The 9,942-nt window shown below is 57.7% G+C and overlaps 2 protein-coding genes and 1 pseudogene across 2 annotated transcripts; 2 read left to right on the top strand and 1 right to left on the bottom strand.

Moving 5' to 3' along the window:
- The first annotated feature begins 234 nt into the window (after positions 1-234).
- On the top strand, positions 235-2,546 carry LOC135408963 (sushi, nidogen and EGF-like domain-containing protein 1). Its single transcript, XM_064643888.1, has 4 exons — positions 235-681; positions 914-1,017; positions 1,439-1,569; positions 2,106-2,546. Exons 1-4 carry the CDS (start codon positions 671-673, stop codon positions 2,544-2,546), a joined length of 687 nt encoding a protein of 228 aa, XP_064499958.1. The 5' UTR covers positions 235-670.
- LOC135408965 (sushi, nidogen and EGF-like domain-containing protein 1) lies at positions 2,541-3,421 on the top strand. Its single transcript, XM_064643889.1, has 2 exons — positions 2,541-2,707; positions 3,052-3,421. The coding sequence occupies exons 1-2, from the start codon at positions 2,666-2,668 to the stop codon at positions 3,292-3,294; spliced, it is 285 nt and encodes a 94-aa protein (XP_064499959.1). The 5' UTR covers positions 2,541-2,665; the 3' UTR covers positions 3,295-3,421.
- An 871-nt stretch (positions 3,422-4,292) lies between these two features.
- Positions 4,293-8,962, bottom strand: LOC135408964 (leucine-rich repeat-containing protein 14-like; annotated as a pseudogene).
- Positions 8,963-9,942: the final 980 nt, after the last annotated feature.

The raw sequence follows: 9,942 nt of genomic DNA, 5'->3' as shown, positions 1-9,942 counted from the left end.
TATTTCCCAAGGCCCGAGTCCCACGGGGGGGGAGGGGCGGGGGGGGGCACCCGGATGCGGGGGGGGGGGGGGGGGGGGAAGGGGGGTCCCGGACATCCGAGTGCCCCGGGGGGAGGGGGTGGCTGCACAGCTGGGGGGTCCCCTCCCCAGTGTCCCCCAGTCCCTTCCAGTACACCCCAGCCTCCCCCCCCCCCCCCCCCCGTTTTCCCCAGTGTTCTCCTCAGTGTTCCCGGTTCACGCCATTAATTCCCCCCAGTCTCTTCCAGGCATCCCCAGTTGATCCCGGTCCCCTCCAGTGTGCCCCCACTGTCCCCAGTCCCTTCCTAGTGCATTCCAGTCCCCATCCCCCATAGCGTTCCCAAATCCCTCCCTGTTTGTCCCAGTGCCCCCCAGTGTCCCTCCCCAGCCTTCCCAGTGTCCCCCAATATGTCCCCGTACCACTCAAGTGCCTCCCAATGCATCCCAGCCCCCCTCAGTGTCCCCCCACAGCCTCTCCCAGTCCATCCCAGTCCCCCCCAGTTGCGGTCTGGGCAAAGACGGAACTGCCCGGGGCCCTGGGAGGTGCCACCTGGGGGTGTCCTGTGTCATCCCCCCCCCCCAATGTCCCCAACCCTGTCCCCTCCCCGGGGATAAAGTGGCTCCAGTCACAGCAGTAGGACAGACTGGGACCATGAGAGTGCAGTGAGTGGGGACTCTGGGGGGGACATGGGGGACGGGGGGGACACTGGGGGACATGGGGGGACATGGAGGGTCATGAGGGGACATGGGGACATGGGAGGTCATTGGGGTCATGGGGGGACACTGGGACATGGGGGACATGGGGACAGATGGGGGACATTGAGGAGATGGGGGGTCACTGGGGACATGGGGGTACATGGGGACATGGCTGAGGAGGGACCCTCTGTTCCCCCAGGCCTGGACAAATGAAGGTCCCCCCTGTCCTCTTCCTCCTCCTCCTCGGCCTCATAGAGCAATGGGGACCCTTGGGGACATCAGGGACTCCCGTGGGACCCTTGGGTGAGTTTGGGGTCCCAGGCCTAGAGTGGGGAGGTACCAGGCCCATACTGTAAAGTCCTGGGGTGACACTGGGGGTCCAAGGCCCAAACTGGGAGGTCCCTGACCCAAATTGAGAGGTTCCAGTCCCACAGTATGAGGTCCCAGGCCCATCTTGGGAGGTCCCTGTCCCATTCTGGAAGGTCCCAGCTCCATCCGGGGAGGTTCTAAGGTGACAACTGGGGATCCCAGGCCTATACTCGGAGGTTCTGAGGTGACAACTGGGCATCGCAGGCCCATAATGGGAGGTCCCAGGGTGACACTGGGAGGTTTGAGTCTCACACCAGGAGGTCCCAGCTCCATACTGGGGGTCCCAGGCCCATCCTGGGGTGCCCCAGTTCATCCTGGGCAGTGTCAGGGGTCCCTGACTGTGGTGTGTCCCCAGGGGGGGTCCTGTACCCCTTCGGGCCAGGCGTGGGGGATGAGCCCACTCCCCATGAGGATGACGGGACGAGCCCCGAGATCTTTCTGTGGGAAAACTTCTCCTTCTTCGGGAGCGGCCACCACTCTTGCTATGTGGGTCACGTGACTGGAGGGACACGGGGGGGACATGGAGGGTGGCACTGGGGGGGTGACACCAGGAGGGGAGGATGGCAAGTGGGATGGGGGCCACCAGAGTTGGTGGCACCTCCTTTCTTGGCCACATGGGTGAGTGGAGACCCCTGGGGACATGGGGGACACCTGCAGGACCCCCAGGTGGTTTTGGGGTCCCAGGCCCATCCTGGGAGGTTCTGGGGTGACACTGGGGGTCCCAGGCCCATCCTGGGGGATCCCAGTCCCATACTAGAAGATCCTAGCTCCATATGGGGAGGTTCTGGGGTGACACTAGGGGTCCCAGTCCCATCCTGGGGGGTCCCAGTCCCATACTAGAAGATCCTAGCTCCATATGGGGAGGTTCTGGGGTGACACTTGGGGTCCCAGGCCCATCCTGGGATGTTCTGGGGTTACAGGTTGGTTTGGGGTCACTGCGACTGGCAGTGTCATAACTGGGACCACTGGGGGGTCACTGGTGGGTGCCCCCCAGGTGCCTCACAGGTGCCCTTTGCCCCCAGGTGAACAACAATGGGGTGGTGTCGTTTGGGACGAGGGTCCCCGAGTTCACCCCCCAGCCCTTCCCACTGCCTGGCCACCGCCCCTTCGTGGCCCCGTATTGGGCTGACGTGGACACGCGGCTGGGGGGAGATGTCTGGTACCGCCAGAGCCGTGACCCTGAGCTGCTGGAGCGCCTGGCAAAGGACCTGGCACCCACTGTGCCCCCAGGGGACCCCCCACCGCGCCCCACCTGGGCCCTCGTGGCCACCTGGGACCGTGTGGCCTATTTTGGGGCTGCCTCAGACAAGGTCAGACACAGGGGACAAGGAGGGGAGGGGGCTCAAGTGGCTTGGCCTTCAAGCGAGGTGTCCCCAGCCACAGTGGCACCAACCATAGTGTCCCCAGCCACGGTGTCCCCAACTTTCTGGGGGACACAGCTGGGGGTGGCAGTGCCAGCATGACACAGTGACAATGTCCCCCCCAGGTGAACACTTTCCAGGCCGTGCTGGCCTCCGATGGTGTCACCTGCTTTGTCCTGCTCAACTACGGGGACTTGCAGTGGACAACAGGCATTGCCAACATGGGGGACCCCCACACTGGACTGGGGGGCATCCCCGCACAGGTGGGGAAACGGGGACACCCCCAGGGACACTAGGCTAGGGGGGTTCCGGGATGGGGGGGTAAAGAGTTCTGGGGGGGAATTAAGGGGATTTGAGGTGAAATCAGGGATTTTAGGTGGAATTAAGGGAATTTTGGGTGGAATTAAGGGGATTTGGGGTGAATTGTGCATTTTAAGTGAAATTAGGGGGATTTTAGGTGCAATTAAGGGAATTTTGGGTGGAACGAGTGGATTGGGGTGAACTAAATCTCCTTTTGGGTAAAATTGCGGGAACTGGGGCAGAACTGCCCCCCTCACCACCCACCCTGTCCTGTCGCCCCCTGTGTGTCCCCCCATATGCCCCCCAGGCCGGCTTTAACAGTGGGGATGATGTGCACTACTACAACGTGCCAGGGTCCCGCACGCCCACTGTGCAGACCCTCGGCCACCGCAGCAACCTGGGGGTCCCAGGGCGCTGGGCCTTCCGTGTCGACCACTTCGAGGCCACTGAGGGGCCCCTCGAGATGCCCTCAAGGACCCCCAGGACTCCCTCAGTGCCCCCCGAGTCCCGCAGGACCACGGCAGAGTGGGTGTATAACTGCGGGTTGTGAGCAGGTGACACCCGGGGCTCTGGGGAGGGGGCTGTGCCTGCACACCTGGGGCACCTGAGACCCCTCCCCTCAGCCCCCCCCGGAGGCCACGTGGTGATAGGAACACCAATAAACATCTGTTGAGCAACACCTGTGTGCAGGTGTGTGTGCACACCTGTGGGGGCGGGGACACATGGGACACTTGTGCCTGTCCCCTCCTGGGCCTGTGAAGGGAACAGACCAGGGAGGAGAGGGGGGATGACAACACCTGGGTGGTACACGGGTGTGACAGACACACACCTGGACAAACATCTTGGTGTGACAGACACAAACCTGGATCCCACATGGGTGTGACAGACACACGCGATCTGAGGGTGGTTTGGGGGGGGTCCCTGAGCTGGTTTTAGAAGGGGCTGGCTGAGTCCTTTAGGATGGGGAGCTGGTTTTGGGGGGGTTTGAGGGGGTCTCTGGGCTGGTTTAGGGGTTTTCTGGGGGGTCCTTGGCAGGGATTCCCTGGGCTGGTTTAGAAGGGCTGGGGCTCCCTGGGATGGGGGGCTAGAGGGGTTCTTGGGCTTGTTTAGGGGGACTGGAGGGGTCCCTGGGCTGCTTCGGGGGGCTGGAAGGGTCTCTGGTTGGTTCAGGGGTGCTTGGGGGGTCCCTGGGCTGGTATTCCTGAAAAACAGGTGGCTTGACCCCCAACCATCCCAGTCACTCCCAGGGCAGCAGGATATGGTGGAGTTTGAGACCCCCCCCAACCATTCCCATAACTCCCATGGCAACGGGATATGGTGGAATCAGAGACCCCTGGCACCAGGGAACCCCCCAACATCCCTAAATTGGAGGGAAGCCCATCCTGGCACTGGGATGGGTGTTTCCATGGCAACTGGGATCCCTTTATTTCCATGAAACTCCCCCAAAAAAACAGAACTCACCATGATGATTCCTCACTGTGAAGTGCTGGGATTCAGGATACAGGAGAGTGGGATTTAGGGGGGATTTGGCAGGAATTTCATCACCAGCCAAGTGATGCTGATTTATTAATTATTAATTAATTAATATCCAGTGTTAATCAGCAGAGTTTGGGGGGTTTTCCAGTGACATCAGGTCTGTCCCAGCTATGGCTGGTGACAAGGTGGTAACAAAAGTTACTGGAAAACACTGGGATGAGGTGGAAAACCATCGGGATGAGGCAAAAAACCACTGGGATAACAGGAAAAACACCAAAATGAGGTCAAAACCTGTGGAGGAACATCAGAGTGAGTGGGAACAATTCCAAGCCTGGAGAGACGTATATGGAGCTTAGAGAAGACGATAAATTATGGACTTTTGTGTTACTTCCCAGTTCGTCCCATGTTTTATGTACCCTTACATATATACCTCTGTATTAATCCCCTTAGATTGTATTGCCCCAAACATGTCTGTACCTGTCCACAAGTTTTCCCATCAAAAGTTGTTTACCACCTTGTTCTCCCCTGCTTTCCCCCTCATCCCCCACTGACTGGCCGATAAGTGCCGCAGTGCGGAGTGAGCTCCCATTGGTCTCCGCTGCTTAACTCCTCCTAAGTTCCTCCCACTTTCCCTCATTCCCCAATCCTGCAATACCCTGAGATGTCCATCCCATGCTCTGCCCTGGTTATCAGACCTCCCCTCACTCGAACCCTATATAAGTCCTTGTTCCCCCTCAATAAAGTGGCCATTGCACCCTGACCTTCCATCTTGTCAGAACCCTCTGTGCAGTGTTGCGTCCCTATTCCTTTCTCCATCGGGCCGTGGCAAAAACCCACTTGGATGTGGTGGAAGAACACCAGGATGAGGTGGGAAAAGACCACAATGAGGTGGAAAACCACCAAAATGAGGTGGAGAAGCACCAGGATGAAGTGGAAAAACACTAGGAGAAGGAGAAAGACACTGGGATAAGGCGGAAAAAAACACTGTGATGGGGGAAAAGCAGCAGGATAAAGCAGAAAAACACCAAAACGAGGTGGAAAAACACTAGGATGAGGTGGAAAGACAATGAGTTTAGAGGAAAAACACCGGGATGAGGCAGGAAACACCAGGATGAGGTAGAGAAACAGTGAGATGAGGCAGTAAACCACCAAAATTAGGTTGAAAAACACTGAAATGAGGTGAAAAACACTGAAATGAGGTGGAATACACACAAATTCTTTGAGGAAGGAGGCACTGAGGCCACAGCACTTCTCCAGGCTGAAGGCTCCAAGCTCTTCTCCAGCTACAAGCAGAAGTAATCCAGGGCTTCGTGTCCATAGGGGTTGGAAGTCCAGACGATGTCGGCTCTTCCGAAGCTCTCCAGCATCCGGCCCAGCTCAGCGCTCACTGCTCCCAAACATTCCCTGTCCAGCTGCTCCTCCAAAATCCAGCCAGGATCCAGCCCTGACTTGTAGCAATCCACAGGGATAGGATACACGACCAAGCGGAGATCTGGCAGGACCACAGTTTTCCATAATAAATCCTTGAGCCCTGCTGTGGAGAAGGAATTCCCAAAGAGTCCGAGGGAGCGGAGGCAGGAGCAGTGCCGGAATGACACCAGCAGGGCATCCAGGTGTGAGTCTGTCAGCCGTCATTCCATGAGGTCCAGGTGGAGCAGGGAAGCCGAGGTTTCCTCCAGGAGATGCTGAAGGGGTTGGAGAAGAGTTTGGGAGAAATCATGGCCGCTCAGATCCAGCCTTTTCAGGGCCGGAGCATGGAAGCTTTGGGAGAGGAAGGCGAAGTCAGCGGGAAGGAGGGAGCAGAAGGCCAGTTCCAAGCTTTCCAATGGAGCCTCGAGTTTGCTGCCAGGATGAAAAAGGAGATGTGACCCTGTGGTGACATGGAGCTGGGAGGGATGTGCCAATAGATCAAACCCTCCATGAAACCTTGAAATGTTGGAATGGCTCCCAAATTCCTGGGGGAACTGCAGCAAACAAGACCCATGATTCCCTTCATGATCATGGAATCATGGAATTAGGAAATCACTGAGGTTGGAAAAGAGCTCCAAGACTATCAAATCCAACCTTTGAGAATCATGGAATTATGGGATTCTGGAGTCATGAGATCAGGGAGTCTTGGAATTGTGGAATCATAGAGTCATGGGATTATGGAGTTAAAAGGTCACAGAATCGTGGGGTCATGGGATCATGGAATTGTGGGAGCCATGAGATCATGGATTCATTGCATCATGGAATCATGGGGTCATGGAATTATCAGATCATGGAGTTATGGAATTACTGGGTTATGGGATTACAGTTATGGAATCATGGAATCATGGGGTGATGGGATTATGGAGTCATGGAGCCAGCCAGGAGCACCTGGCGCTGGTGGAGCTCCGGGATGCAGCGCTTGCTGTCCTCTGGAAACAGGGAATCAGGGAATTCTGGAATCACGGAGTCAAGGAGGCATTAAGGTTGGAAAAGGCTTTCAAGATGGTCAAGTTCAACCTTTGAGAATCCTGGAGTCAAGGAATTATGGGATTGTGGTGTCATGAAATCATGGAATTACAGGATAATGGAATCATGGGAGCATAGAGTCATGGAGTATTGGGATAACAAAATCACAGAATCATGGGGTCACTAAGGTTGGAAAAGATATCTTATACCACCAAGTCCAACCTTTGCAAATCCTCAGTGAGTGCAGGAAGAATGCAGTTGGGAATCTGCTCCAGCAGGAACTTACCAGAGAATGTGCCTCAAATTCCCGGAGAGCCTGGAGGATCCCAGGTTGAGCTCCCTGAGGCTCTGCAGCTTTCCCAGCTCCCTGGCCAGACACCGGATTCCCAGCACCGACTCCGGCGTTGGCCGCCGCACGTCGACATTGCTGTAGGGAAGTCGGAGGCTTCGGAGACCCAGGAATCGGGAGAGATGTGGCAAAACCAAGGAGAGACCCCCCAGTCCAAGGTTGTTGAAGCGAAGGTCCACCCTCCTTACGCCAGAGGGATCCAAGGATTTCAGCAGACTCACAATTCCAGCCAGGCAGAGCTCCTCAGCTTGGAACTCCCGGCACTTGAGGCGCAGTGGGCTGGTGTTCCCGGCCTGGAGTGCATCCCACAGGATTCCATAGGATGTTCCATTGACGAAGAGATCGGCGTGGATGTCGATGAATCGTGGAGCTGCCGTGGTGCCGGAACGGCCCTTATGGCTCCTGGATCTGCATTTCTGGAGTTCCCGCTGGTGTTTGGAGACCTCCACACAAGCCTTGGCCAGGGCCACGGTGCCAGACCAGACACTCATCCCTTCCGGAGCACGGCCAGCGGCATCATCCCGGAGTCCTGTCACATCCAGCACACGGAGACGGCACCGGCTGGGCCAGGAAATGGGAAAAACAGGAATAAACAAGCAGGGAAAAACCACAGAAGTGGGTTCTGTGTATCCTGGAATTCCCAAGATTCACCTGGAATCATGGCCTGCTTCCTCCAGATCCTGCCGGAGCTGGTCCACCACGGCCAGGATGACGGACTGGATGCAGAGCTTGGAGGGATGATCCCGGAGCAGCTCCCGGTGCCCCACGATCCCCTGGAAGTTGAGGACTGGGAATGGCCACTGCGCCACCAAATCCTGCAGGACTAGAGGTCTCCCATCCAGGAACGCAGCTTGGAAGAGGATGGGATAGAGCTGGGCGGGAACAGTGGGAAGGGGGCGGTGGGCGACGAGCCGGCGGGCAGAGAGGAAGAGCAGGGAATCCATGAATCCAGGGGGCCTGCAGGATTTGAGGGGGGCACAGGTGAGGTTGGGGGACCCCCAGGATGGCCTCGGGGCGAGGGGTGGGTTGGGAGAATCCCAGGGAAGCCCCAAATCCAGGAATATCCCAGCAAAAAGGGAACTTGTGGGAGGAGAGGGGGAGGCAAAGGGGATGTTGGGGTGAGACCCCCAAGGCAGCCCCCTCCAAAAAGGGGCGTCCCAAAGCTGCCAAAAATCCCCAAACCACCCCAAATAATCCCCCCAGTCCACCCCAACCAGTCCAGGGACTCCTCCTCTCCAGCCCCTCCACCTCAGGGACCCCCCAAACCATGCCAAGGACCCCTCCCTCAGCACCCCCAAAAAAGCCCTCCCACTCCAGGACCTCCCCATGGGCCCCAAAACCAATCCAGGGATGCCCCCTCAGCCCCCCAAACCAGCTGAGGCATCCCCTCAACCTCCCTAAATCAACCCAGGGCCCCTCCCAAGTCCCCCCACCCCACGGACCCCCCAAACCACACCAGGGACTCCCCAAAGACCCCTCAACATCCCCCAGGGACCCCCCGAGTCTCCCCCAAACACCCGCATGGACCCTCCCATCCCAGGGAGCCCCCAGAGAACCCCTCGGCATCCCCAAACCAGCCCTGAGACGCCTCCCCAGCACCCCCCAGACCCACCCAGTGACTCCCCCAGCACCCCTAAAGAAAGCTTAGGGACTCCCCAGCATCCTAAAACCACCCACTCCAGGGACCCCCAACCACCCCAGAGATTCTTCTAGCCCAACGAAAACAGCCTAGGGACCTTTCCAGCCCCGATACCCCAGGGAAACCCCAGGGAAGCCCCAGGGACACACTAAACAAGCCCAGGGAGCCCTCCCAGCCCCTCTGAAGTACTCCAGAGACCCACCCCCCAAGGCAGCCCCTGCCCCTCCTCCCCATTGGCGCCCCCCACACACCGCCCACCCGCAGGCCCCGGCAGCTCCAGCCCGTACGGCGGCCCCACTTCCGGGTCTGCGCGCTGCCACCACCACTCAGAGAGCGAGACCCACCCCGGGGGCGGGTCTTCGCCTTTCAACTGGCTCCTATTGCTGTCTGTCATCGTTCTTCTCACTTCCCATTGTAGAAGAGCCGTGTGGGCGGCCCTTTTGCGACAGACGCCCTTCCATTGGCTTGTTTTGCTGTCAATCACCAATCCCTCCCTTCCCATTGGCTGCAGCGCGACGCGAGGTTCGCTCTGAGCCAGGACCGGGGGCCTCTCGGAGCCCCTCGAGACCCCCAGGACCTCCCAAACTCCTCCCGGATCCCTCTGGATCACGAACCCGCTGCCATGGAGCGGCAGCGGGAGGTGAAGGCGCTGCTGCTTTAGGGAGGCTGGGGGTGGGTGTCCCTGGGATCATTTGAGGGGCCTGGGGTGGACCCAAAAAAACCCATAAAAATGCCCCCCAAATCCCTTCCCTCTACCATTCCACAGAGGCCCCCCAACGACATAGCCCCAAAAGGGGGGAAAGGGGAGCGGTACCCCCCAGAGTGGTGAAGGGGACTGGGACCCCCGAAATCAGGCAGAGAAGGTGCTGAAGATGGTGGGCAGGAGGGGGACCATGAGAAAAAAGAAGAAGGGGGGGGGGGTAAAAGGGGAGTAGGTCCCCCCAGCTCAGTGGGGGGACGCTGAGGATTGGGGGACAATGGGTGTATGAGAAATAAAATACAGTGTTATTATAAAACCAAATTATAGGCGCATTGTGAAGTTGTAAGGTATCCAGTTCCAAACTGGATTAGGTACTAGGTTTTTTTTTTTTGCAGACGGGATAAAGGAAATATAAAGTTCCTAAAAATTAAAATCTTTCGGGCCCATGTGGAAAATTTTGTACACAGGGGGTTCTTTCCTCTCTTTGGGCTAAGAACAAAGGAAGATCTATCATTTTTGACAGAGGATGCCTCGCAGCCAATCAGAAGGAAAGTCCCTTTTTGGAGAAAAGAAACCTTTTTAGGCAAAAATTAATATA

This window comes from Pseudopipra pipra, unplaced genomic scaffold (assembly GCF_036250125.1).
Source record: "Pseudopipra pipra isolate bDixPip1 unplaced genomic scaffold, bDixPip1.hap1 HAP1_SCAFFOLD_93, whole genome shotgun sequence".
Lineage (NCBI taxonomy): Eukaryota > Metazoa > Chordata > Aves > Passeriformes > Pipridae > Pseudopipra > Pseudopipra pipra.
Note: the sequence above shows the minus strand (reverse complement) of the source record. Positions and strands in the feature narration are given on the sequence as shown.

Coding starts and splice junctions, on each gene's coding strand:
- LOC135408963 (XM_064643888.1), top strand. Junction 1,018..1,438: donor GACTCCCGTGGGACCCTTGG/GTGAGTTTGGGG, acceptor GTGTGTCCCCAG/GGGGGGTCCTGTACCCCTTC. Junction 1,570..2,105: donor GCGGCCACCACTCTTGCTAT/GTGGGTCACGTG, acceptor CTTTGCCCCCAG/GTGAACAACAATGGGGTGGT.
- LOC135408965 (XM_064643889.1), top strand. CDS start 2,666: ATGGGGGACCCCCACACTGGACTGGGGGGCATCCCCGCACAG. Junction 2,708..3,051: donor TGGGGGGCATCCCCGCACAG/GTGGGGAAACGG, acceptor TATGCCCCCCAG/GCCGGCTTTAACAGTGGGGA.